This window comes from Dipodomys merriami, unplaced genomic scaffold (assembly GCF_024711535.1).
Source record: "Dipodomys merriami isolate MVZ:Mamm:240054 unplaced genomic scaffold, mDipMer1.0.p SCAF_60, whole genome shotgun sequence".
Taxonomy (NCBI): Eukaryota; Metazoa; Chordata; class Mammalia; order Rodentia; family Heteromyidae; genus Dipodomys; species Dipodomys merriami.
Genome location: NW_027206180.1, coordinates 6,423,695 through 6,450,890, shown reverse-complemented (window position 1 = coordinate 6,450,890; position 27,196 = coordinate 6,423,695). Strand labels below are relative to the sequence as shown.

The 27,196-nt window shown below is 51.7% G+C and overlaps 1 protein-coding gene across 2 annotated transcripts in view; it reads right to left on the bottom strand.

Moving 5' to 3' along the window:
* Coro7 (coronin 7) overlaps positions 1-25,548 on the bottom strand; it is a 59,334-nt gene extending 33,786 nt beyond the window's left edge. Inside the window, exons 1-9 of one of the 2 annotated variants that reach the window (XM_070003594.1) lie at positions 25,389-25,548; positions 22,720-22,816; positions 21,540-21,614; positions 17,177-17,247; positions 16,552-16,735; positions 15,930-16,006; positions 9,416-9,466; positions 3,563-3,649; positions 3,003-3,085 (exon numbers count right to left, since the gene is read on the bottom strand). In XM_070003594.1, coding sequence (XP_069859695.1) covers positions 3,003-3,085; positions 3,563-3,649; positions 9,416-9,466; positions 15,930-16,006; positions 16,552-16,735; positions 17,177-17,247; positions 21,540-21,614; positions 22,720-22,816; positions 25,389-25,448 — 785 coding nt within the window. In that variant the 5' untranslated portion in view covers positions 25,449-25,548. The remainder of the gene's footprint in view (positions 1-3,002; positions 3,086-3,562; positions 3,650-9,415; positions 9,467-15,929; positions 16,007-16,551; positions 16,736-17,176; positions 17,248-21,539; positions 21,615-22,719; positions 22,817-25,388) is intronic. The other variant, XM_070003595.1, reaches the window with a different exon arrangement.
* Positions 25,549-27,196: the final 1,648 nt, after the last annotated feature.

Genomic DNA, 27,196 nt, shown 5'->3' with positions numbered 1-27,196 from the left:
CTTGAAGAGGGAGGTGGCGGCGGGTCACGAGGGTAGTGGGTGGTGGCAATGGGCCCCTTCCTCCTGAGGCGGAGGTGGTGGCGGCGGCAGCAGCCCAGGTGGATTTCCTGTAAGCCTGGGTCCTATTAGGGCAGCGTCCATGTCCCCCCCCTCCCCGCAGTCCTGTCAAAGGGCCCTTTGTGGGCCTGTGGGCTGTTGCCGGAGACAGTGGCTGCTGAGTAAATGTTTTCACTGCAAAAGCAAACCTGGCCTAAAGGGATAGCAGGGGGGTGGGGTGGCAGGATCCAGAGAAAGGTACTCAGAGCGCCCCCATCCTGAGAGGATGAAGCCAAGATGCAGCCCCTACCCAGGGCAATGGCGCCAGCTTCAGGCCAGGGATCAGGGCAGACGGGAGGAGGCAGTAACCCACAATCACCAGGTCCTTCCTGTCCCACACCGTGTTGTGAGGGCTTTACGTGTTCCATGACTAACAGCTCACTTTACAGAAAAACAGAGCTGAAACAGCCTGCTCTGAACAAGAGGGACAGAACCCTAACATCTGCTCCCCGGACGACAGTGGGGGTACTCTGCTCACCCCTGCCGGTACAGGGGATGGGGCACTGTCACGGATGCACACTCACGGGCCCGTCTCGCAGGAGGAGAGCATCTGAGACAGGTGTGCCTGCATGACGTGGCAGAGCACGAGCTGCTCTGGCTCTGCCAGTCCCTCTCATTCTCCTCCCACATTACAGGGCCTGCCACGTAAAGCTCTGGACAAGCCTCTTAGGATGGCAGCCTGACCCTTTCACATGGCCTGAGGCTGGCCTGGCTTCCAGTCACCCCTTCTCTCCAACGAGGTATGCTCCTCTGTAGACACGAATGACAAGAGGACAGAGATGGGAACATGACTGAGGAGGCCCTGAGAGAGGATGGGGGAGGAGTTTGAGCTTGACCTGTGGCCCCTGCAGCTCTTAAAAGCACATGCTGTTCTGCCCAAACCAAGATGGAAAATCTGTAAAACCGAAGAGAGCAGCGGCGACTGGGTGGACACGGCTGCCAACGTTCCCCCATGGCTGTGCCCACAGCCGACGCCCTGAGCACGTTCCATCTCCACTCACAGGGGCTCTTGCTTCCAGGGAACCCACCATCTCTCAGAACAGCCAGGAGGCTAGGCATGCATCCTTGGCATCTGCCGGCTTCACAGAGGCCGGAGAGTCCTAGCTTATTGGCTGAGGATGCTGGCCCGCCGAGGCAAAGGTCAGGGCTGGGGGACAGGGGTGGACCACTGGCCTAGCCGCCCATCTGGGAGTGATTTGACAAATTCCAGCCCTCACTGGTCCTTCCAGGCTATTCTTAACTGCTATAATTACAGGGTCAGCCTTGGCTGGTGGCACCGTAGGGTCTGGGCATCATTAACTCTTCCAGGGGCCACACTAGGGCCTGGCAGGGGTTGCCTTGCAGGGGAGGGGAGACAGTCACCACCATTAGCAAGGGTGGAGCCTGAAACACAGGAAGTGGTAGGCAGAAGCACACTGGATTGCTGATGCCCAGCCCCTTCACGCCTACACTATCCCATCGGCCTCTGCTGATGGCTTGTAGAGAAGGGGCCATCTGGCCCAGAAAGGTCTGCCACTCCAGGATAGGGGAGCCCAGCTGAACCCAGTCCTGAGCCCCATGCCAGCAGAGGAAGAAGGGTGGTGACACCCTGCCTTGGCCTCGTACCTGCCATGTGGTTTCAAGGAAGATCTAAATCTCAGCCAGCTTTGCCTTACTCATCTGTACAAGGGGCCTTGCCAGCACCCCAGTGTCTTATTCCTGATTTAGAGGACAGGACAAAGAATCTTTGTCCTCCTGTCCACTCCCCTCCTCTCAGCCAGAGACCCAGTGCAGAGCTGTTTTAGAGGATCCAAGGAAGATCCTTCAGTCTTTCTCACCTCACACCATCCCGCTGCTTCTAAAATTGGACAGGCCACTGGGCCTTCTGTGACTCAGTTTCCTCAGTTGTGAAATCCAAGCAGGAAAGGGGTGGACAAGCCAGCCAAGCAAGGTCCTTTTCTTGGCTCCAGTACTTCCCAATCTCCTTGCTGCACAGGGACCTCGTCAGTTACAGCTGAGACAGGCAGAGGTTTCAGCACAGGGGGTTGCATATGTTCCTGCCTCCACCCCACAGCCCCGCCTGACTAAGTCTCTAAGCCTCCTGGAACCTGTTTCCTCGGCTGTAAAGCAGATGGTAATGCAGAATGCACTGTGGGCCTCCTGGTAGCTGGCTTCCGAGCCACTGTGAATCAAGACCATCTCTGCACAAAGCTGATGGGGTAGGCTGAACCCTGCTACAAACTCTCCTCCATATGCTTCCAGGGAACGGGGGGGGGGGGGGGGGGGTAGAAGGACAAGGTGCCTTGGACCTCCTATGCTGCCTGGGCACCAGTCTCATTTGTAGTCAGACCAGACACATGGAGACCACCAGATGTCAGGAGCTGGGTGAGCCCTTTATATAGACCACAAGAGTCCAAGCTCACCCACAAGTGCCACAAGCACTTCTAAACCTGTTCGTTTGTCCTCATACTGCCCCATGTCCTCTTTCTTAGATATTCTGGGGCCCTCGGCCTCACAGACACATCCACAGCAACGTCAGGCACATCTCTGCACACCTTGCAGCCCCAACCCCTTCCCAAGAGCACACTACTGTGAGTTCCATCCCATGAAGCTGCCCAGTGACAGAGGGCCACTCTACTGGGGTAGCAGGGAGAGGAGGTGGAAACAAGGAATCTAGCTAGTCTGTCTGCCTGGGGCTGCCCCATGCCCACTGCTGGTGAGGTTAGGGCTCCTGGAAGGCAAGGCCAGGGTTCTTTGTTGAAGATGTCAAAGCCCAGCTCGGGCTCCTGCCACACATTGCAGCGAGGCCCCGCTTCACAGACAGGCTAGATTGAGGTCCTCACCAGAGGCACTTGTACACTAGGCCTGGACTCAGAGCATCATCTGGGCCAGTAGCCCCCAGTCTCCCACCATGCCACAGTTCTTACCTGGGTGAAGTGTCCAGGGTGAGGGAAGACAGGGCACTGGAGAAGACCCGGGTGTCCCAGAACTTCACTTCCCGCTCACGCATCTGTGGGGGAGATCATAAAGAAGCTTAGAGAAGCCTGACCTCAACCCCATGCCAGGACACCCAGGACTCAGGGCCTGAGGGCACAGTCTGGCAGTAGACTCCTGCCCCAGGGCAGTGAGGGGGAGTCATGCCAAGGAGGGAGAGTTTGGGTTTTCATGTCCTGCCCCTTTAAGAACCCTTAGGTGACAAGGGACAAGAGGCGGATCCCTCCATGGACTCTGGTCCCTATGGGGCCAACACAGCTCCCAGGGTCAGGCTTAGCTATTACAAATGGAATCTGCCAGTTTTCCACCACCATCAGTCTCCTGAGACTCTAAGACCCAGCTGCACAGCCAAGCCGTATATGGATAGGCCTGGAACTGACCATCAGGCACCGCCTCCCCCAATGGCCAATGGCTTCACCCCTTATGCATGGGCCTGAAGGGTCAGACACATGCCTGTCTGGCCATGCCCTGCACATGCTGGAGGAGTTACTACCTGGTTGAATCCAGTGGACACGAGGTACTCCTTGGAACCTGTCCATACCAGCTGGCTCTCCCTGCTGTTCTCATGGGCCTGAGTGCTCTGCAGGAGACAAGAGATAGAGCTAAGCCAACAGGAACCCTGCCGGGGACAAGGATCCCTTGGAGTGGCCTGGAGCTGGGAAGTTCTGCTGTCACCCATCCACCTGAGCACCCAACAGAGAGTGGGAGGGAGCAGGCCAGTCTTTTCCCTGGAGGCTATGGGTGTAAACAGGAAGAACCCTGCTTCCCATTCCTGTGAGCAGTGCTACAGCTAGAGGCGATGAGGCCCAGGCTCAGTCTGGCCCCTGAGAGGGCTGGCAGCAAGGCCTGGCTTGGCACTTTGCAGGTGCCCACAGGAAGCACTTGGCTGGGGGTCTCCAACTCTGGCCCTCGGCCCTCACACCCAAGAGCTGTGTGACCCTGTGACCCACACCCTCCTGGAACTCATTTTTCTCATTTGTAAGCAGGACTCAAGATGTGGCCACTCAGTCCCTGGAACCGTGGCAAGGAGTCCATGTGGGTCCTCTGCCAGGCAAAGCACCGTGCAAATCCTGGGATTAGGAGGGCTGCTGCCCGTGGGCAGGAGGGAAGGCCTGGGCCAAGCTCTGGGGGATGTCCTGGGAGGGCAACACCGTACCCCTCGTGGCTCTCTGTGGTGCTAGAGCTGCCAGTGGGAAGACTTAAGGCCCCCAAGAAGGAAAGGGAAGTTCACATCCCAGGCGGTGGCCCTGTCCCTCTAGGCCCTGGCAGGGGGGGAGTGGAGGGAGCCAGAGGAAATGCTAACAGCTCCCTTCCAGTCACCCTGGCCCCTGGAGCCTGAGACAAGGACCCTGTTACCAAAAATAGCTTACCCCAACCATGGCCAGCCTCCTCCGAACTTCCCACGATCTCCTTGGGAATCAATGAGGGAGGGAAGCAGCCCCCAGAAGCTGGCCCAGGGCCCCCTCCCCAGCACACAGAGGCGGCCCTTAGCGTGGGAGACCGCTGGAAACGCTCCACTGTGTCCTTCAAGGGGCTTTTCTCATTGCTCCCTTCTCATTCAGCCACAGTGGCACGGGAAATCAGGACTAGTGCCTGAGAACCAGGGCCCCACCCCCCTCTCTCTCCAGGACAAGGGTCAGGGCATTGGCCAGCCCTACCCTTCACACTCCAGAGAGGGTCGGAAGGACCACAAGGGCTCAGGGTACAAATACTCTGTGTAAGTGGCAAGCCAGATGCCGTCCAACCGGTCTGCACTTCATTCATTCATTCATTCATTCCATTCAGTAAACATGTGAGGCTTCCACAGGGCAGGAGCTGACAGGGGCTGGGTGATTCTCAGATTATGAAGAACAAGCTCATTCATTTGTTTTCACTGTGAGTTTTCAGCTCACACAATGCTGGGCACTATGGCCCCAAGTCCATGGAATATGTACATGAGGAGACCCACTGAACTAACTAGCCACAGCGCTGTAGTTATGGTTACTTGAAGTGCCACAGAGGAGCAAAGTCAGACTGCATGGGGGAAAAGCCAGCCCTGCCCCCATTACCACATCCCAAGACAAGTTATGCAGCAGTTCTGTGCCTCAGTTTCCTTATCTGTAAAAACACCGCCACAGGACCTCTTTTGGATGACTGCCACACAGAATAGGTGTTAACGCTTAAGTGTTTAGCAACATGCCTGATGCATATCAATTGTGTATGGCTCTGTTGTTACTGAGACAGGGACTCACGAGCTGATGTCACACTTGCCATCCTTCTACCCAATTACTGGGATTACAGGCATGTGCAACTACATTTGCTAAGGTGCTTTTTAAAAACTTTTGTGTGTGTGTGGGGGGGGGTCCGGTTGTGGGGCCTGATCTCTGGGCCTAGGCGCTGTCCCTCAGCTCTTCAGCTCAAGGCTAGCGCTCTACCACTTGAACCACAGTGCCACTTCCGGCTTTTTTCTTTTTGCTTATGTGGTGCTGAGGAATCGAGCCCAGGGCCTCAGGCATGCAAGGCAAGCGCTCTACCACTGAGCCACCTTCCCAGGGGCTGTCATTCCAGACTCTGTCATTATAAGACTATATTGCGGGGCAATATAGTAAGGGAGACAGCAGGCCCAGCCTGCAAGTTGTGGGCAGCTGTTTTCCTCCAGAGTCACAGCCTGGGGGGGAACACACCTTGGCTTACATTGTCATATGGTGGAGCAGACAGAAGTATCTTTTCCTGCCACAGCTCTAGGCTACTTGAACTTCCAGTCCTGGTGGGCTGGGCCCATTATCAGCCCCACCAGCACAAGGCAGCCTAGGGCTCATGGGGCAGGAGATCTGCAATCGCAGAGAGCAAGTGGCAGAAGTCAGGGGAGCCCAGGACCACCATTAACCCAGGTGCCCTCAGGTTTCCCGTGAACAGCCCCAGGCTGCTTCACGCTGTGGGGAGCACCTGGTGTCTGGGTGGAGTGGGGTCTGGCGAGCCCCTGGAGCCTGGGAGAGTACCAGGGAAGACACTCCAACTGTGAGCACAACCAGCTCTCTGCCCAGAGGCCTCAGGAAGGCCTACTCTAGAGCTCCTACCTTCGCCCTCCCTCACTCTGGCCCCGCATCACGGGAGCTGTGCTCAGTTTCCAAACTGAAGGCTCTTCACTGGCCTCGGTGATCCCTAGGGAGGATGATCCCTCCTTTCAAGTCTCCCAGTTCTCAAACTTCTGTGCTCTGGGAAGGCATTCTGCTGACTGCTGGCTCCTCTACTACAAGAGGTTCATGGGGAAGATATTGGAGCCACGCTGGGTGTTTCTACCCAGAGGCAGGGTGGGTGCAAGCCAGTCCTGCTGGGAATGGCCTTTGTCCCCACAGATGACAGAACGTCCTGCTCTTGAAGTCCCAAGAGGGCTTTGCTGCCCCTCAGTCCCCTGACCACACCTGGTCTAGGGAAGAGAAGAGAAGGGTTGTGGCAAGGCTGCTGAACACCAGCCCTGCTTGGGGGTGGGGGGGAGAGGTACATACTCAGCATTCCAGCTGCTACACAGCCAAATCCCTTCTCCATTGCCATGGTAACACTTCCTGTGTGGGGTGTGGCTGCTCTTGGGGCAGCACTGGGCTCCTTCTAGGGTGAGGGGAACTTCTCTAGGAGAAAGACTTCTCACTATCTATCCCATCTCATCCAGCTCAATACTGAGTTGCTTGGGCCCGGGCCAGGCCCTGCCACAGGGTGGAGAGGATGGAGTTCACAGCACTGGCTCCTCTACCCAAGAGAGAGATGAAAGGGTTGGTCCCAGATCCCTCCTGTCCCTGACTGAGGCCTCCAGCCCTGCTCCCATTATCACCCCGCTGCCTGGGATAGCCATGGCTCAGGGCCTCGCCCACCTCCACTTTGAGCTCTTTCTAGGTGAAGGGGCAGCAGAGTGGGGCTAGGGGGACAGACGCAGCCCAGCCCTGCAATTCTAGCTTGTGGGCTTCAGTGTCCTAGCCTGGACTACAGAAAGAACCAAGAGCCTACTTCCTAGAAGGTTGATTAGGGACATACATTCTAAGTGTGGGGACAAAACTAATAGCTATAAATGTCATTGAAAAACAAAATCAGAAGCAGAGCAAGATGGTGCTTGTCAGTATCCCGGCGACTGAGGAGGCTGACACAGGAGATGGCTTGAGCCTAGGATCTTAAGGTTTGCCTGGGCAACACGGCAAGACTCCATCTCAAAAATAAATAGAGTGTGAATAGGAGGTGACACCTAAGGTCCCTTCCTTCAGGCTCTGGTGGCCAAAGGCAGGGCTCAAATGATAGGGGGAGGAAAGGGTCCCCCCTCCATGTGTAGCTTCCAGGCTCTGGGGACAGGGAGGCTCAGGTGAGAAGAAACCCAGAGAAGATGGCATTGCCTTCCTCCCTAGCCACTAGGTAAGAAGCGGAACCTCAGAGAGGGCACTCTTGAGGCCTCTCCCCAAGCCGGCCCCTCAGCTCACACTACCCTGGCCGCCAGCAGCGGTTTTCCTAATAGAAGCCAGGTGTGGGCCAGATGCCCTGGGCGGAAGTGGGGGGCAGGGCTGGCGGAGGGCAGCATTCCAGGCCACTGCAGCCCCCGCTGCTCAGCTCAGCACAGTTCAGCGGCAGGGCCAAGCACTGGCACCGTCCCAGCAGCTGGGGGAGCCGCCCACGCTCTTCCCAGGTCTCCTGCCCAAGCCCCCCTCCAGGGGCTCCTCCAGACCCAGACCCGAGCTGCGCCTGCACTCTTCAAGAACGGGGAGCCCCCTGGCCGGCAGCCATTCCTGCTCCACCTCATCCTCAATAACCGCCCACCCCTGTGAGAACAGGATGAAGGAGGAGGAAGGCTGGGAGGACCCCACCAAGGAGGGGGAGAGGAGGAATATACTCAGGGAGCTGGCCCCATCTGAGGCCCAGTGGGCATGAATGCAGGTGCCCACAAAATGCCCAGACACTTAAGCAGGGAGGGCAGTGACTTAAAGGTCAAAGAAAGCTACCAAGTGAAATGTTAAACCGCCTGCCTGGCTCAATTTACCTGCCAGATATTCTCAGTTCAACTGGAATGAGTGCAATTGACCACATTGTCTTGGCCAGCACACCAGTAAGGTGTAAGGTGTGCTGTTCCATCCATGTGGAAATGAGGGGCAGCCCTACCCCTAGACTGCCATATTTGGGCTAGATCAGTTTACGTGTGTGTGTGCGTGCAGGTACTGGAACTTGAGCTGAGAGTTTCAAGCTCAAACCTGACTTTTCCACTCAAGTCTGGTACTCTGCCACTTGAACCACACCTCCATTCCTGGCTTTTTGCTGCTAATTGGAGATAAGTCTCTCAGACACTGATGCACAAGCTGGCTTCAAACTTCTTAGATCTCAGCTTGCTGAGTAGCCAGGATTACAGGCATGAGCCACTAGAGCCTGGCTCTTAGATAACTTTACCCTTGACCCCTGATAGTGAATCAGTCCTGGAAATGGGAAGAGGGATGGGCCTGCATCTCTGTTGGGGAGCTCCTCCTTAAGAGTTGGCAGCAGAACCCTACACTTCACCTCCCTGGGGAAAGAAACGTCAGTTTCTAGAAAGTTCTTTGGAGAGATATAAATCCACTCATCACTTTTATTGATTAAAACTCTCTATTGGTGTCCCACTGCACAAGGAATAGGACCTTCACATGCCCTGTTTCCCCTGTGCCTCTTTGGTAACAAGCTGGGGCCATCTACGTGTGTCTCCTGTTGAAATTCAGACCTCAGCTCCAAGGCCAGTTGCTCAGTGAAGCCATAAACCCTCCCAGCAATCACAGGGCAGGGCCATGTGTCCGGCTTATTAGCTGCTGCCTACATGGCCTCTGTTGGAAGAAAGACTGACTCCCCAGTGGCTCTGCGCCTGCTGCAGGATCCTAGGTCTGAGCTTTCTTGCTCGAACCTATGGCTGCAAGCACTCTGTGCACCTGGTACACAGACCCAACCACCCACAGCCCCTGGTTCCGGTGCAGCTGGCAGGCCTGCCCACCCCAGGGTGCACTGTAAGACCTTAGGGGCATGGAGGACAGAGCCGGAGTCCTTCTGCTTCTCTGTAGCTGGTCTCTGCTGATTATGCCAGGCAGGGAGAGTGGGGTCTCAGAGGAGGGGAGGAAGCTGGAGTCTCATATTACGTTTTTTGAAGCCAGAGGATGCCTCTATCAACAAGCCCGTGGGCTGCTTGGCTGCACCGCACCCTGTGATCAAAGCTATACCCTCCCAGGATCCAGAACTCACGCCCCCAGACAAAAGCAGCAGCTCGCCTCCCTGGGGCCATGCTGGGAGCCCGAGTCTGCCCCTCCCTCCCTGTGCTGGAACCACAGGGTCCTCACCTTGCACACTGCCTTCCACCGACCCTACCTCCCACACAACTTACCTGAGAGGCCTTGTCACTTGCTCTGGGGTCAAAGATCCGCAGCTGCTTGTCCTGAAAAGGCACAGAAGGAAACACTATAGATATTTAGAGCCAGAGGGTCCCTAGGAACCAGCCTGTCTCCCTGACCCCAGGTTCTGCTTGGCCCATACCCGGGTATGCAAGGGGTCACCACATACCAGGGACCCTTCCTCAACCAACTTCCTCCTTACACCAAGGCATGTCTCCTTCCTATGTAGTTACCCAGAAGACTGCACTGAGAGACAAAAGTCTACCTCCCTGTGCACACACAATGTGCTAAACACATCACACACGCCTGCTCTTCATCTTTCCAATAGCCTTATGAAGCAACACTATCAACATAACTCCTCCTTGGTAGGTGCCAGTGGCTCAGGCCTATAATCCTAGCTACTCAGGAGGCTTAAGATCTGAAGATCAGAGGCTGGGAAGGTGGCTCAGTGGTAGAGCACTTGTCTTGCACGCATGAGGCCCTGGGTTCGATTCCTCAGCACCACATAAGCAAAAAGAAAAAAGCTGGAAGTGGCGCTGTGGCTCAAGTGGTAGAGTGCTAGCCTTGAGCTGAAGAGCTGAGGGACAGCGTCCAGGCCCAGAGTTCAGGCCCATGACCGAAAACAAAAACAAAAACAAAAAAAAGATCTGAAGATCATGGTTTGAAGCCATCCCAGGGAGGAAAGTCTATGAGACTGTTATCTCCACTAAACTATCAAATTAGCTAGAAATGGAACTGTAGCTCAAGTGGCTAGCTTTGAGCAAAAGAAGCTCAAGGTCAGTGCCCAGGATCTGAGTTCAAGCCCAAGACCAGCACCAAAAACCATACAAACAAAAAACCCAAAACAAACAATTGAACAAACAAACCCATAATGCCCCCCCCCGCCCCAATACACAGAGAAATAGAGGCTACTGGCTACATCCTGTCTGTCCAGCCCTGAGCTTGGCCCAGCCTGGCTCATGTAATGTCATTTCTGCACTTCCAGAACTTTTAACTAGAAAGCCTCGCTTCTCAACCATCCTCCTAGCAGTAACAGTGACTTGACCATATTACCCCCGGGCCAGGATGGAAACAGATATGGGGGTAGGGGAGTGAGAAACTGTATTGAAATAAAATGTCTATACTTGGGCTGGGAAGGTGGCTCAGTGGTAGAGCGCTTGCCTTGCATGCATGAGGCCCTGGGTTCGATTCCTCAGCACCACATAAGCAAAAAGAAAAAAGCCGGAAGTGGCGCTGTGGCTCAAGTGGTAGAGCACTAGCCTTGAGCTGAAGAGCTGAGGGACAGAGCCCAGGCCCACAGTTCAGGCCCCATGACCGGACAAAAAACAAAACAAAACAAAATGTCTATACCTATATATAGGTCTTTTTTTTTTTTCTTTTTACCAATCCTGGGGCTTGAACTCTGGGCCTGGGCACTGTCCCTGAACTTCTTTTGCTTAAGGCTAGCACTCTACCACTTGAGCCACAGTGACACTTCTGGCTTTTTCTGTGTATGTGGCACTGAGGAATGGAATCCAGGAATTCATGTTTCCTAGGCAAGCACTCTACCACCAAACCACATTCCCAGCCCTGTAAGTCTTTATAGTTGTGGAATCATGTATATGCTGTATACACAATATATGTGCAAAAAGAACCGGGCAGAGTCAGATACCAGTTGCTTACACCTGTAATCCTAGCTACTCATGAGGCTGAGATCTGAGGACGTTTCTTTTTTTTTGTCGGTCGTGGGGCTTGAACTCTGGGCCTGGGCGTTGTCCCTCAGCTCTTCAGCTCAAGGCGAGTGCTCTACCACTTGAGCTACAGCGCCACTTCCGGTTTTCTGGTGGTTTATTGGAGATAGGAGTCTCACGGTCTTTCTTGCCCGGGCTGGCTTTGAACCGCGATCCTCAGATCTCAGCCTCCTGAGTAGCTAGGATTACAGGCGTGAGCCACCAGCGCCTGGCCTGAGGACGTTTCAAAACCAGCTTCTGTAGAGAAATCTGAGAGACTTTTACCACCAGTTACCCAGCAAAAAGCCAGAAGTGGCGATATGGCTCAAGTGGTAGAGCTCCAGCCTTGAGCAAAAAAAAAAAAAAAAAAAAAAAAGGAATAATGTGAGGATCTGAGTTGAAGCCCTAGTACAGAGCAAGAAAAAAAAAAAAAAAAAAAGAACTGGGGCAGAAGCACTACACCTGGGGGAGCGGCGTGTAGGAAAAAAGGAAGACAACCTGGGCACAGACAGGGCAGGGCCCAGTCTGTGTCCACTATTTATAGGCTTGGCCATAATTGGTGGCAATAAATTGTTACATACAAAAAGGAAGTTTCAGAATAACATGGCATGGTGTGAATCTACTGTGGTCAAAATAAACAAAAATCTCTATTTATGTGACCATGTTCCTGTACATTTTGGGAGTTTGCTGAGCAAGGAGAAAGGTACTAACCAGCACAGGCCAAGGTGTAAATGCTGGGTACGAGGGTGGGGAGTGTGGCTGACTAGTTATTTCTTTTTATATCTTAGCATGAGCATCACAGATTCTATTTTCATGTTTTTGAACATAACAATTGGACTCTGAATTAAAAACATTACTGTTGCCAGGTGCTGGTGGCTCACACCTATAATTCTAGGCAGCTTAGGAGGCTGAGTTCTGAGGACTGCAATTCAAAACCAGCCTGGGCACAGGAAATCCATGAGACTCATATCTCCAATAAACTACCAAAAAAGTAGTGGAGATGTGGCTCAAGTGGTAGAGCACCAATCTTGAAGAGAAAAGCTCAGGCCCTGAGTTCAAGCCCCAGGATGGGCACACACACACACACAAACCCAAACAACAACAACAACAAAAAGCCAAGAGGGGCTGGGAATGTGGCTTAGTGGTAGAGTGCTGCATGCACGAGGCCCTGGGCTGCATTCCTCAGTACCACCTAAACAGAAAAAGCTAGAAGTGGTGCTGTGGCTCAAGTGGTAGAGTACTAGCTTTGAGCAAAAAAGAAGCTCAGGGACAGTGCTCAGGCCCTGAGTTCAAGCCCCAGAACTGGCAAAAATAAAACAAAACAAGAAAGAAAACCACCAACAAAAAAAAACCATTACTGTTTATATCAGCACCAGAAATTCTTAGTCATAAATCACACAAAATATGTATCAACAAATATGAGGGAAACTACAGAATTCTGGTAAAAAGAAATCAAAGAAAGCCTGCTATCAGTGGCTCACACCTGTAATCCTAGCTACTCAGGAGGCTGAGATCTGAGTACTGCAGTTTGAAGCCAGCCAAGGCCGGAAAAGTGCAAGAAACTCTTTTTCCAATTAAACACAAAAAGCCAGAAGTAGAGCTATAGTTCAAGTGGTAGAGTGTCAGCCTTAAGAAAAAGAGCTTAGGGAGAGTGCTCAGGCCCTGAGTTCAAGCCCCAGTATTGGCACGCATGCACGTACGCGCACACACATGCGCACACACACAAATCGAAGATCTAAATAAACAAACAAATATTCCAATTTCAGACATAAAGACTTAAAGTTGCTGAGATAACAGTTCTGCTAATTTGTTCTATGGCTACCATATGATCCTAATCAAAATTAACTTGTCAATACTGACAATCTGACTCTAAAGCTTAGATGCTATAATCACAGCATTTGGGAGGCCAAGGTAGGAGGATCAGAACTTCTAGGCCAGCCTGGGATATACAGTAAGACCTTTGGGGGAGGAGGGAACAAATAACACAGAATACTTAACACAAAATTGAAGAAGCACAAAACCAGAGGACTAATACAATGTAATTTTACAAAAAAAGCTACAGTAATCCAGGCAGTGGTGGTATTGGCAAAAATAAAAATAAGGAAATAAAGAAATAAAAATTAAGCTATAACAAAAGCAAGAAATCCAAGTGAGAATGAGAAGCCTTGATTTAAGCCCTGTCCTGACACAAAAAAAAAAAAAGAAAAGAAAAAAAAAAAAAAGGAGAATCATGTATTAGTTGATTCATTTAGCATAATGAAATGCTAAGTTTTCAAATCCAGCTTGTTATAGTTTTTTTTTTTTTTTTTTTTGGGGTCCAGTCGTGGGCCTGAACTCTGGGCCTGGGCGCTGTCCCTCAGCTCTTCAGCTCAAGGCTAGCGCTCTACCACTTGAGCCACAGCGCCACTTCCGGCTTTTTTCTTTTTGCTTATGTGGTGCTGAGGAATCGAACCCAGGGCCTCATGCATGCAAGGCAAGCGCTCTACCACTGAGCCACCTTCCCAGCCCCTTGTTATAGTTATAACAGGATGTCCTTCCTTTTTTTTTTTTTTGACGGGTTGGGGGTGGGTAGGTTGTGGGGCCTGAACTCTGGCCCTAGGCGCTGTCCCTCAGCTCTTCAGCTCAAGGCAGGTGCTCTACCACTTGAGTCACAGTGCCACTTCTGGCTTTTTCTGTCTATGTGGTACAAAGGAATGCAACTCAGGGCCTCATGCATGTAAGGCAAGCAGGCTACCACTGAGCCACCTTCCCAGCCCCTGCCCTTCCCTTTAAAGCCTGTGTTGTATTCTATTGTGTGTATCTGCCATGTTTTGTTGGTTTATCCACTCTTCCACCAGTTAGATGTTTTGGTTCCATCTCTTGGCAAATTTGGGAACATAACTCAGTTCTTGGCACCTAGTAAGCTCCATGAAGGTTGCTGAGCCATCGAGGGCATTAGTTTAATATAGACGCAAACCAGGATTCAGAGTGAACACTGAAGTTGTTCTGGGTCAGGTAAAGGAGTGGAATTGAGCTGCAGCTACCCTGTCTTCCCTGGACTCACTAGACAGGACCTAGTACTAAGGAGAACTGTCCCAGTCATCCACAAGGCCGGCACGCCCTCTAGTGGACTCCTTCCTCTACTCTCTGGCCCTGGGGAAGTCCCTTCTTAAGGCAAAGTGCAAGGAAGGAGCTGAAGAGGCTAGGGTGGCCTTGGGAACAGAGTTGCTCCACACCACCGGAAGCAGGAAGGGAGTAGAAACCAGCAACAGGGAGGTCTCCCAACCAAGAGGGAAAGGCAGGTGACAGGCTCTGATGGGAAGGCATTTGTCCCACACCAACCCCAATCAGCCTGCCCTGAGCATAGGCATTCACCATATATAAAACAGTGCATAGCCCAGCTCCACCTGGCCATTGACGCTGACCAAGGGGCTCTGCTCAGATGCCAATGGCAAACCATGAAATCTCCACCTGTAGTCACAGGGGACACTCCCAGCTCCCCAACACCATACTGCAAGGGCTGTGTGTTGGCAGCTGAACTGAGGATACTTTTCAGCTAAGGAAGGTAGTTGTGGATGCAGGATTCAGGCATCTGCTGGTCTCAGTGTGCTTGACAGGTCTGACTTGCTAATGCTGCTGCATACCCACAGGGAGAATATTTGAGTCCAGGAAACAGGAGTAGGAGGTCACTCCACAGCATTGCTCCCACCATTCCTCATTCCTGCAGCTTGAGGTTTTGAGCTTAGAAATGTTTCCTTCCGCAGAAATAGCACAATCCCCCCCCCCCCCCCCGCCCCGGGACCTATACTTCTCCCTCTGCCACCTGAATCTCTCCCACTGCCCACCTTGGCAATATTCTGTCCACATGGCAGGCAAAGGAGAGCTCACTTAGGTCATCACTGGCTGCTCTGGCATTTAGTACTTGACTGCTCATCCGCTGCCATTATGGCAACAGGTGCAATGCTCATTCCCTCATGTGAGAGGCCTCAGCACCTGTCTCTCCAGGTGTGAATCTCCAAGTGGCTGGAAGACATCTATACCAGCGGCTTCCTCCAGTCAGTGTGCTTTTCCTGCCCTCCCTGCCCCCCAAGTCAACTCCTTCTTGAACTCTGCTCTGGAGCCCCTGGCAGAGAACAAACCTTCCCAGAATCTGACCAGCTCTAGGCTGCATGTTCCTTTCAGAGGCAGGTCACAGGTCAAAACCACCCTCTTTTTTTTTTTTTCCCCGGTCAGTTGTGGGGCTTGAACTCTGGGCTTGGGCGCTATCCCAAGCTCAAGGTGAGCGATCGACTGCTTGAGCCACAGTGCCACTACTGGTTTTCTAGTGGTTTGTTGGAGATAAGAGTCTACAGACTTTCCTGCCCAGGCTGGCTTTGAACGGTGATCCTCAGATCGCAGCTTTCTGAGTAGCTAGGATTACAGGCGTGAGCCACCGCACCCGGTAAAACCACCCTCTTATCTGTACTCTCTTGATGTGAGTTGGCTGCTGTACCAGCACAAGGCTGGCCCAGTGCTTGGGTACAGACACTGCTGAACACCAGCCTCATAGGGAGGAAGATTGTTCAGACAAACCAAACAGGCATTGGATGAGGCTGGCTGAAAGTGGAAGGGAGCTGAATGGCACAGACCAGGGACCAGCAGGAGGCTTTCCTCAAGCTCCTTTAAGAGGGCTCCAGGTAGAGGACAGGGCTCAAAAATGGCCTTCCTAACCTTGGTGCTATCTGGCCCCACAAATGCTGCTGAGCTTGCAAAGGAATCAAGGATTAAACAGCATAAGCTGTCCACACACAAACGTCACAAGTGCTTACTGCCTCCTTACCTTGCAAGTCGTGCCCACAAGGGCTCCATCTCGGCTCCAGACAGCACTCTGCACCAGGTCTCCATGGCTCACCAGCTCTGCAGAGAAACAACCACAGTCAAGGAATTGGGTGGAGATGTCTGGCCCAAAGAAAGGCTGCAGCAAGGGTCCCTTTCAGCTGAGACAAGGAAGGGCCAGAAACTCCTTCCAGATCTGCTACGCCTACACCCAAGGGTTTCTTCCTTCACCTCTATTCTCATCAGGCCATGTGCTTCTACTCGATGCTCCAAGAATCTCTGCTTCCTGGCTTGCCCTAGGATCAATTCCACCTGGGCATGCTAAACAAGTGCTCTACCAACTGAGCTCCCATCCCTGTCCCTGACACCTATTTTTTAATTCAAGTTACTAACACCAATAAAGAGAAGAAGGGCTGGGAAGATGGCCCAGTGGTACAGTGTTTGCCTTGCATGGAGGAGGCCCTGGGTTCTATTCCTCAGCACCACATAAGCAGGAAAAGCCAAAAGTGGTGCTGTGACTCAAGTGGTAGACCACTAGCCTTGAGTTGAAGAGCTGAGGGACAGCGCCCAGGCCCAGAGTTCACAACCGACCCCCAAAAAAGGAGAAGGGCTGCACAATGTAGTACCTGCTAGAGGCTGCTGCTTGGTTGCATCCCACACCTTCACAGCCCGGCCTGCTGTGCTCACCAGAACACCATCCACAGCAGGGTGGAATTGCAGTACTTCCACTGGTAGCTCCTCAGGACCCAACACCACCCCAGGCACTGAGGGCAGGTCCTGGCCAGGGCCTGGCAGCCGCCAGAGCTTCACCTATGGGCAAGATGCAGTTTATGGCAGGGCTGGGTCTTCACCCAGGGTTTCCCCACCCCGTAAGATCCCAGTGGAAGATCGCCACTAGGACCACACTACTGGGCCTGTCAGTACACCCCACCGCCTCAGCAATTTGGGCTAAGTAGCTGTATACTCTGTGTCTTGGAACAGTGGGAGGGCCCCCAGCACAGGGATCCAGGTTACTTTTGGAGGCTGGTGGGGAAGGCATGTAAGTGGGGCCAGGGGTTCTGCTGTCCCCTCTAACCTCCCTTATCACCCCTGCCCGCCTCCCTTGGACAATCAGAAACATAAGGGAAAGTCAAACCACAGCTCAGCAGATACTTGCGGGCCCCCAGGAGAAGGGACAGGAGCCTGGGGACTCAGAAGGCTTCAGGTTAGGGTGGATAAGACATGGCAGCTACTCAAACTGGCCCCACTCACCGTCCTATCAGCCGAGCCAGTGGCCAGAAGGAAGTCATCAAAGGGAGAGAAGTCCAAGTCAGTGACCAGGTCTGTGGGAAAAGAGTGGTTAGATCCACTGAATATATATTCTAGTTCCAACCCAATGGTTCCTCTCCAGAGGGAACAAAGACCAGGACTTTGGAGGTGATATCTAATGCCCTGACAGAAGCAGTTGGTCTCCATGGCCAGGTCCCTAGATGGTAGGGGACAAATGACCTTCACACACTGGGAAGTGTGTCCAAGAACCCCAGCATCAGGTGGGCAGAAGCTCCTTGAGCCTGTTCAGCCACAGCTGCCAGCACATACCTCCTAAGTAACGTACTCTGCTGGACCTACAACTATGAAGGCCCCCAGGAATTCCCCCCGAAAATCCTTTTTTTTTTTTTTTTGTTGGTCGTGGGGCTTGAACTCTACGCCTGGGTGCTGTCCCTCAGCTCTTCAGCTCAAGGTGAGTGCTCTACCACTTGAGCCACAGCACCACTTCCAGTTTTCTAGTGGTTTATTGGAGATAAGAGTCTCACGGACTTTCCTGCCCAGGCTGGCTTTGAACTGTGATCCTCAGATCTCAGCCTCCTGAGTTGCTAGGATTACAAGCGTGAGCCACTGGCGCCCAGCCCAAAATCCTTCTTTTGATGTGAGCAACTGGAGCTGATTTCGGTGCTTTGGTGGGAGAGGAGGATGTGGAGCATAGAGTGAGCCACAGTGAGAGGGAAAATGGGGCAAGTGGAATAGGATGGAGATGCAAGATAGAGGGTGGGCAGAGAGAGGAGGAGTATGGGCAGGACTTCAGCTCACCCAAGTGAGCAGCAGCCCAGCCATTGTCTGTTATCCTCTCTGCCTGCATTCCAGTGAGGTTGAGAAAGGGTTACTTTCTTCTTGGCCAGAGGAGACAGGGGAAGGGGAGTAGACATCGACAAGGCATTTCTGCAATGGCTCCTGCCTGAAATCCCAGCTGGGCCTGCCAGTGGCACTGGTAGCCTGGCATTTCCAAAAGGAATGGGATGCAGTAATGGAGTTGAGTGACATGAATGTACCTGTGCTAAGTACTTCTGTGCATAGATTCCTCAACCCCTACCAATAGCACATCAGGTAGCATCACCCCGATGGGAAGATAAGAACACTGAAACTCAGAGAGGAGAAGTAACTTGTTCAGAAGCACACAGCTTAGAAGAGGTGGGCTATGGATCAGATCCAGGCAGTTTTAGAAATTGTACTTAGCAATTTGATTCTATACTGCCTTTTCCAGAAGCAGGAGAGGACCACGAGCCACTCAATGGCCTGCATACCAGACTACTCCAGGTGTCTGGCTCTGCAATGCTGGCTGCTAGGCTGAAGGAAGGGAGTACTAATAGGTAGACTGTAGCTTTAGCCCAGTCTGTCCCAGTTTTTCTTGCCATGGGTACCTATGCCTCCAGGGAAAGTTCTGCAGAAACTGAGCTCAGCTACCTCTACAAGGGCTTCCTGACAGAGCTCCTATAGAGAGGGAGAGAGGTCTGAAGAGTTGCCACACCAATGGCACAAACTGCACAGTGCAGCTTCTCCTTAGAGCATACTGGCAATGGGGTGCTCACCTTTCAGTATCACCAACATGGGGTGGCTCCCCTATGGGTAGAAACTATCAAAAGGCAAATTATGCACTGGTGACTCATGTTTATAATCCTAGCTACTCAAGAGACTGAGATGTGAGGATCAAGGTTCAGAGCCAGCCTGGGAAGACAAATTGGAGAAATTCTGATCTCCAATGAACCAACAAAAAAACTGGAACTAGAGTTTTGGCTCAAGGGGTAGAGTAACATCCATAAGCAAAAAGGCTGAGTGAGAGTCTGAAGCTCCAACTTCAAGTTCCAGTATACACACACATATGCACACAGCAGAGGCACAGTGCAAAAGAAGCTCAGGGACAGCACTCAGGCCCAGAGTTCAAGTCTGAGGACAACTCCCCCCTCCCCCCTCCTCCCAAAAAAAGAAAAAATCGGAGTCCTGCCTTCTTCCAATTCTGGTTCTACTCACATAGCTGTATGAATACTGGAAAGTCCTAATTTCCTCAAACCTCAGTTTTCTCAGCTAAAAAATGGATTACCTTAAAAACTACTTCAAAAAGTTTTTAGCTGGGCTCTGGTGGCTCAAACCTGTAATCCTAGCTATTCAGGAGGCTGAGATCTGAGGATCACGGTTCAAAGCCAGCCTGGGCAGGAAAGTCTGTGAGATTCTTATCTCCAATTAACCATAAGAAAACTGGAAGTGGCACTGCGGCTCAAGTGGCAGAGTGCTCACCTTGAGCTGAAGCATGCAGGGACAGCGCCCAGGCACCGAGTTCAAGTCCCACGACCAACCAAAAGTTTTTAAATGAGAAAACTGTCAGCCAGGCGCTGGTGGCTCACGCCTGTAATCCTACTTCTCAGGAGGCTGAGATCTGAGGATTGTGGTTCAAAGCCAGCCCGGGCAGGAAAGACCGTGAGACTCCTATCTCCAATAAACCACCAGAAAACCGGAAGTGGCGCTGTAGCTCAAGTGGTAGAGCGCTCGCCTTGAGCTGAAGAGCTGAGGGACAGCGCCCAGGCCCAGAGTTCAAGCCCCACGGCCGACCAAAAAAAAAAAAAAAAGAAAACTGTCAAGCGACTGCATGATACAACAGAGATGAAGACAATATTATGCTGAGTGAAAGAAGGCAGATTTGAAAGACTGTCTTGTATGGTTCCATTCAGGTACAATGTCCAGAAAAGGCCAATCTGCAGAGCAGAAGCTAGTAAATTCTTCCTGCTAAGGGTCAGGCAGTACCCAGTTCAGTTCACACCGAGTCTCTGTCAAAACTACTCAACTCTGGGGGGGTGGGGTGGGGCGGGGGGGGGCAAAGCTCAATGGTAAGCCATGTGCTTATACTTAGCACGCCTGAGGCCCTGGGCTCCATCCTTACAATGGAAAAAAACAAGAAAAATAAATAACCTTCTCAACTCTGTCCTTTTGAGAAACAGGACAAACTATACACCAGTGAGTGGAAGGACTCTGTTCCATTAGAAGTATTTACAAGTCAGGTGCTAGTGACTCACAACCTATAATTCTAGCTGTTCAAGAGGCTAAGGTCTGAGAATCAAGGTTAGGAGCCAGCCCCAGCAGATAAATCCTAGAGATTTTTTTTTTTTTTTTTTGTCGGTTGTGGGGCCTGAGCTCTTCAGCTCAAGGCTAGTGCTCTACCACTTGAGCCACAGTGCCACTTCTGGCTTTTTCTGCTTATGTGGTGCTGAGGAATCGAACCCAGGGCCTCATGCATGCAAGGCAAGCACTCTACCACTGAGCCACCTTCCCAGCCCCCTTAATTCTTTATATATATATATATATATATATATATATATATATATATATATATATATATATATATATGTATGTATGTATGCTGTTCCTCAAGCTTGAACTCACAGCTTAGGCAATGTCCCTTAGGTTTTCTGCTCAAGGATAGCTCTCTACTACTTGAGCCATAGTTTCACTTTTGGCTTTTTGGTGGTTCATTGGAGATAAGAGTCTCATGGACTTTCCTGCCCAGGCTTGCTTTGAACTGGATCCTCATATCTCAGCCTCCTGAGTAGGCAGGATTACAGGCATGAGCCACAGGCACTTGGCAACAATTCTTTTTATAAGTTTAGATCAGAAACTGAGATCGTAAAATTTAACATATAGAACACTCTAGATAAATCTTGGTCATCTTTTTCAACCACCACCATCATTCCTACACTGAGCAGTCCACTGGGCCAAGACTCTACCCACAGTTCTACTCCATGGCCTCCCATAGAGTGACCAGGTACACAAGCCAGAGCCTGGGCCATAGCTGCTGGGGTGGGAGCTCCAGAAGGGAGATGATATCTGCCAGGTGCTGCTGACATTCTATGACAAACACTTTCCTCAATTCAGGCAGGCTTCCAGAGAAAAAGCCAGGCATTTCTAGAAGCAACAACAGCAGACAAAAGCACTTTGTAAGGACCCATCTCCAACCTTGCCAGCCAATACGGACACCTCCTTGAAGGGTCCTGCACAGCCTGGCTGAGGAGGGTGCCTGGTGGCACTCCAGGAGAGGACACAGGGCTAAGAGCTATACAGAATGAGTGACAGAAGCCAGTGCCAGCCTCAAGCCCACGGTTGGTGCTGCTCATCCCCTCCTCCTGATTGATGACCTGGAGCATTCGCTTTCCTTCTTTCTGCCCAGGCCCAAATTCTAAATCAGGTTGAACCTATTGAGACTGAGAACCTTGTAGGAACACTCAGTGTGGATGATAACACCAAGTACGTATGATTCCCTGTCCCCAGAGAAGCTGGAGGAGTCCCAGGCTTCCTGAATCAAGCATTTACTCACCTGAATGGCAGCCCAGGTAGGCCACGTGTCTCTTGTCCTCTCCATGGCCATCCAGAGGTACAATACCCAACACACCTATGAAACAAATTCAGAGGCTTTGACTTTGGGTCTAATGGGGACCAGTTAGTTAACTCCTAGATCAGAGCCTCCAGAGAGGGTCATACCCAAAACTCAGCCTGGTAGTCTACAGGTAAGACTCCTAGTCTCAGTCTACCAGTAGACACAGATACAGCAAATAGCCCAGGGCTGGGTTCTTCCCCCAAATAAGATGTACATCTGTGTGGGGGATGAGAGGCTGATGGAAGGAGAAATTTTCTTTCTGGCCACTGACAGTTCTCCCACCTTTACCAGAGAAAGAAGCCAACCCCCCAAGGCAGCAGAGTGGGACTGAGAGGTTGGGTTGATACCATGTGTCAATTTTGAGAAGCCACCGGGCTTCTCAAACAATTGATTGAAGTCTATGTTATAGTAAGCAGCCAAGGGGTTTCCCAAGATGGGGTCACACTATGTAGCTCAGACTGGCCCAGAAATCAAGATCTCCCTGCTTTGGCCTACCACCGGCTGGGATTACAAACATACATCATCCTGCCCAGCTTCTTGATTTCTTTCCCCCCTGTCCCTGGAGCTTCTTTTGTTCAAAGCTAGTGCCCTACTACTTGAGTCATTGCTCTACTTCTGGCATTTTTGGTAGTTTTAGTTCAAAGCCAGTACAGGCAGAAAAGGCTACAAGCCTCTTTTTTAAATTAAAAAAAAATTATTGATATTATAAAGGTGATGTACAGAGGGGTTACAGTTACATTAATTAGGCTCTTATCTCCAATTAACTACTGTAAATCCAAAAGTGGAGGTGTGATTTAAGTTGTAGAATGCTAGCCTTGAATGAAAAAGTTAAAAGATAGAGCCCAGGCCCTAAGCCTCAGTATTCACATTCACATGTGTCTGTGTGTGCGCGCGCGCGCACACATGCACGTGCACACACACAATCAATCAATCAATCAGTCTGATTACATTAACCATTTTGTATTGATAGAAGCCCTACTTGGTGCTCCCCTCTGAACTCTCCCAGCCCACTACCATCACTGCTCCTGCTCTCCAGCTAGTTTAAGCCTGTCCTTCCTCCTCATCCTATCTATGATGATAATGTCTGAACCTATTCCCCCATGACCATCACCACCCCTACCTGGACGGTCAGAATTGAAGGCAATCAAGCTACAGCTCGATTTGATATGGCTGCCACATGTGGGGGTTGTCCCTGCACGAATGTCACTGATCCATGCCTAGAAAAGAACAAGAAATACAAGGTGAGGGCTGGTTCTCTCTGCTCATGCCTAAAGCAGTGACCATAATCCAGTGAATTCTTTTTTTTTTTTTTTTTGTCGGTCATGGAGCCTGAACTCTGGGCCAGGGCACTGTTGCTCAGCTCTTCAGCTCAAGGCTAGTACTCTACCACTTGAGTCATAGCCACTTCTGGCTTTTTCTGCTTATGTGGTGCTGAAGAATTGAACCCAGGGCCTCCTGCATGCAAGGCAAGCACTCTACCACTGAGCCACCTTCCCAGCCCAGTGAATTCTATCTTAAAGCTGCACCACAATAGATTCATTCCTCTGGCTCAAACCCTGTTCCAGCTCACACAGTCCCTTAGAAAAAAAATGTTCTTGAAATAACCTAAGGGGGTGATTTTGTTTAGCAAGTCAGTTCCTTAATAAGGGGGAGGAGGCTGTCAGAAGGAAGTGTGTGGGTAGGGGACTTGTTTCTGTTAAGATGGAGGGAGGGAGGCAGAGGAAGTCAGAGTGAGTTACTAAAAGAGAAGATGGGCTCAGCTTCCCCAGCCCTCTGCTAAGGACCCCCTCAGAGCCCTTTCCAAACACCGGGAGAAAAAACACCCTTACTCAGGAGGGGAAAACCAAGGCCTAGAATCCTTAGAACATGTACTTCCACCAAGTTCCCTAGTTAAGTGAATGCCTTATTCCCACAAAGAGACATTTAACATTCCCAACATGTGGGGCTCCATGGTAATACTTTCTCTAAAACTAAGATGAACAAAGTCCTTATATTTCCTACTTTCACAGCACCTTCCCTGTCCCCTGCCTCCATTACAGCATCACCATCTAACTTTCCCATTTGTGTCTACTGGCCACTGATAGAACATAAATACCTTGTATTATTTTTCCCTCCTGAATCGTGATTATTGTATAGTGACAAAACCATATCTTTGAAAAGCAGAATAGATCACTTGCTCTCCTGACTCACAGATATAAACTCTTTTTACCTTGCCATGCAGTTCCGGGTTCCATGGTCCTATAGTCTACCTGGCTGGCTGGAGGCCCATCCAGGAGCAAGCACCAAGTCCCTCATGTAGTACTTACTGCACTCAGAGCAACAGTTTTGTTGTAAATCTAAATACTGAACAAGTGCCATTTGTACTTAGAATAAAACCCAATTTCTTCCTGTGATCCCCAGGCTCCTGCAGGACTGCTGGGCACTCATTGGTCACCAAGCTCGCCACCCAACTTGTTCCATTTTCCACTCCTCCACCAGGCTCTTTCTCACTCTCACCCTTCTGGCTTCAACTAATCTGCCACTTCCTCCAAGCCTTCTCCACCACCCTTCTAAGGTTAACCCCTACCTTGCTGTCTCCAACCCAGCCTCTCATATGCTCTTCAATGCACTGATGAAAATTTGCAATGTCCTTAAACCAGTTCTCTCTGTGTGCTGGCTGTCTCCTTCATGATATCTAAATGCCACAGGGGAAGGAAAATGCTATCACATTTACCGCTGTGGCCGCAGAAGCTGGGTAATGCGCATAATAGGGCAGAGAAAATACTGGTAAAAGAAAAAAAAAATTGAAATGGAAGTCAAGCCCAGTGCCAGTGGCTCATGCCTGTAATCCTTGTTATTCAGGGAGCTGAGATCTGAGGGTAGCAGTTGGATGAAGAAACCTGCTGAGACAATTACCAACCCAAAAGCAGGAAGTAGAGCTGTGGCTCAAGTGGTAGAACGCCAGCCTTGAGCAAAAAAGGTCAAGGAGAGAGACGAGAGAGAGAGAAGAGAGATGCCACGACTTGCTCTGGCTCACTAAAGGGATCACCAGAGGTCAATTCCTAGTCCCAATTAGCTGAGGGCACTCCCAGGCCGTCCAGATAACACAGTAGAGACAGACTAGGGCTAAGCATTCTTTCATCCGGCCGGCGGCGCTTCTGGGAATGGAAGCCCTCAGCATGGGGCTCAGCTTCTCTGGGCTCCACTAGCTCTGGCTTCCCCCAAGCCACACCCAGCCGCCGCTGGAAGCATCACCGAGAGAGAGTCAGAGAAGAGCTTGCGCCAGCAGCGACAGGAGGAAGCGCTGGCGGAAACCCGAGGGAGGGGAGGGCCGCCCGGCCGAGGGGCGCCAGGGAAAACAGGGGGCACGTCTGCCACCGCTGGGCCCAGGACGGAGTCGATCCTGGACGGCACCGCACGGAGGACGAGGCACGCGGGGGGCCGCCGCCGCCGCGCCCCAGCCCCTCAGCGAGGCCGACCGGAAGCAGGAAAGTCAGGCAGCCCCGCGGGCCTCAGGCCTGGCCCGGGCCGGGAGGGATGCGCAGTCTCCGGGGTCCGGGGACGACACGGACGGGGGAGACACTCCTCGGGGACCACCGAGCGGCCCAGAGCGCCTCACCACAGCTCCGGACTTTGCTCTCTTCGGCAGCGACAGCCCAGCCAGGGCGCTGGGCCGGGGCCTGAAGGAGGCGCCCCGGGGGGTGGGGGAAGGCTGTGGGGGACTCGGCGGCACCGGGTATCCACTGCCGGGAGGGGCGGACCGCGAGGGGCCGGGGACGAAGGCACAGGGCCCGCGCGGGCTAGGCTCACCTCCCGGCGTGGCGGCCGGGCCTCCGTGTGCCGGAATTTGGACACCTTGAAGCGGTTCATGGCAGTAGAGACCGACCTGCGGCGGCGCAGCCTGGAAGACGAGGGGCGTCGGCTCTCAGGTGCACGCCGAAAGCCTCGCTACTCCCGCTGCCTGCCGGGCCCCACCCGCGGCCCGCCGCTCGACGCCACGCCCCAACGCGCCGCTATCCAATCGAAACCGCCTACGGCCCGCCTGGCGACGCCCCACCGCTTCTTTCACGCGCTGGCCCCGCCTCTTGGCCAATCACCACATGGCAATCCCATGAAGCCACGCCCACACACCTAAAAACGCTACGGGGCGGGTGGGAGGTCGTGTACGTCGCGGCTTTGCGCCCCACCACCGACATTCCGGCGTGCTTGGGGGATCCTGCTCCGTGGTTGTGATTGCTTCTTCTGAGTCTGTTCCCAAGACTTTTTTTTTTTTTCCAGTGGGCTAATTGCGCTCTCCCACAATAGTTACTTTAAGTAGATTGGAGGGAGCAGGTGGCTTAGGCCTGTAATCCTTGTTACTATGGAGGCTGACATCTGAGGTTCTTGGTTGGAAGCCAGCCTGGGTAGACTGATCCATGAAACTCTGATTTCCAATTAACCAGCAAGAAGCTGGAAGTGAAGGTGTGGCTCAAAATGGTCGAGCTCCAATTTGGGGCAGAAAAGTCAATCGAGAGTCCCTAAGCCACGAATTCAAGGAACCTGACTCTTGAAGGTCCACCCTGAGAAAGGAGCTTATCAGTTGTGCTCTGGATTTTTTAATTCAGATTTGGATGATTCCTACAAGAGAGAGGAATTTTGCCACAGGAAGAAGACATTGGGGATATGACACCTGGGCCAGAAAGAGATGCCACAAATGGCTTTTACCGAGTCAACTGCATTTGTATCGTGAGGCAACCTAGCTTACAGTGCCAACGTTCCACACAAGAGACCACTTCCCCTTCCTGGGAAGCCGAGCTCAAGTCACAATAGGTTCTACATAAGCGTCATCTATCTTGCCCTGCTTTGTGCCTAATATTTTCATGTCCTAGGAATACAGTAAATGTTACAACTTCATCCATGTTTAATAACTGGATCATGTCGTGCTTCAGATCTCAACCACCTAACAGGGAGGTTTACAAGCTTGAGCCACTGTCACCAGACCCAACCTGAATCTTATTGATGAAAGCTATGCATATATATCTAGATTAACACCCACGTACAGAAAACATTTGTGAACAATGCTCTAGGTATGCCCATAGGGGAGGAGCATTGATAATCCTAAACCCATTCACAAGGTCTCAGGATCCCTTACTAAGACCTGGGAAGGTGATAGTATGAAAAATACAAACTCTTTGCAAATGAGCAGGCAGATCTACTTTTCTAGCCTCATCTCCAGTTACACACCCTACTTTTAGGGCAAACTTTCTGCAAACTTTCACATCTTCAGATGTCCAAACTTTCACATCTTCATATGTCGCTTTTGAAGTCCTTACATTACTTGGAATACTGTGGCCCTACTCAAAGCACTTTCCATCAAAGTGCAATTCAAACCATGTCCTCTTCAGACCCCAAACCTTGCACACCCCGTTTTAGAAGCAGAATGACTGCTTACCCTTGCAACTGTTTATATCTTTGAAAGCATTCAAAACGGCACTCGTTAAGGAAGGTGTCTTTTCTCTCCATTGAGATTTGCTCCTCTAGATAAGTTCTGCTGTAACATTCATCCTGGTATTCCCAATATTCTGAACGTATTTAACAGAAGTAGGTGACTGACACAGTACGTGTTCACAAACCTTCGG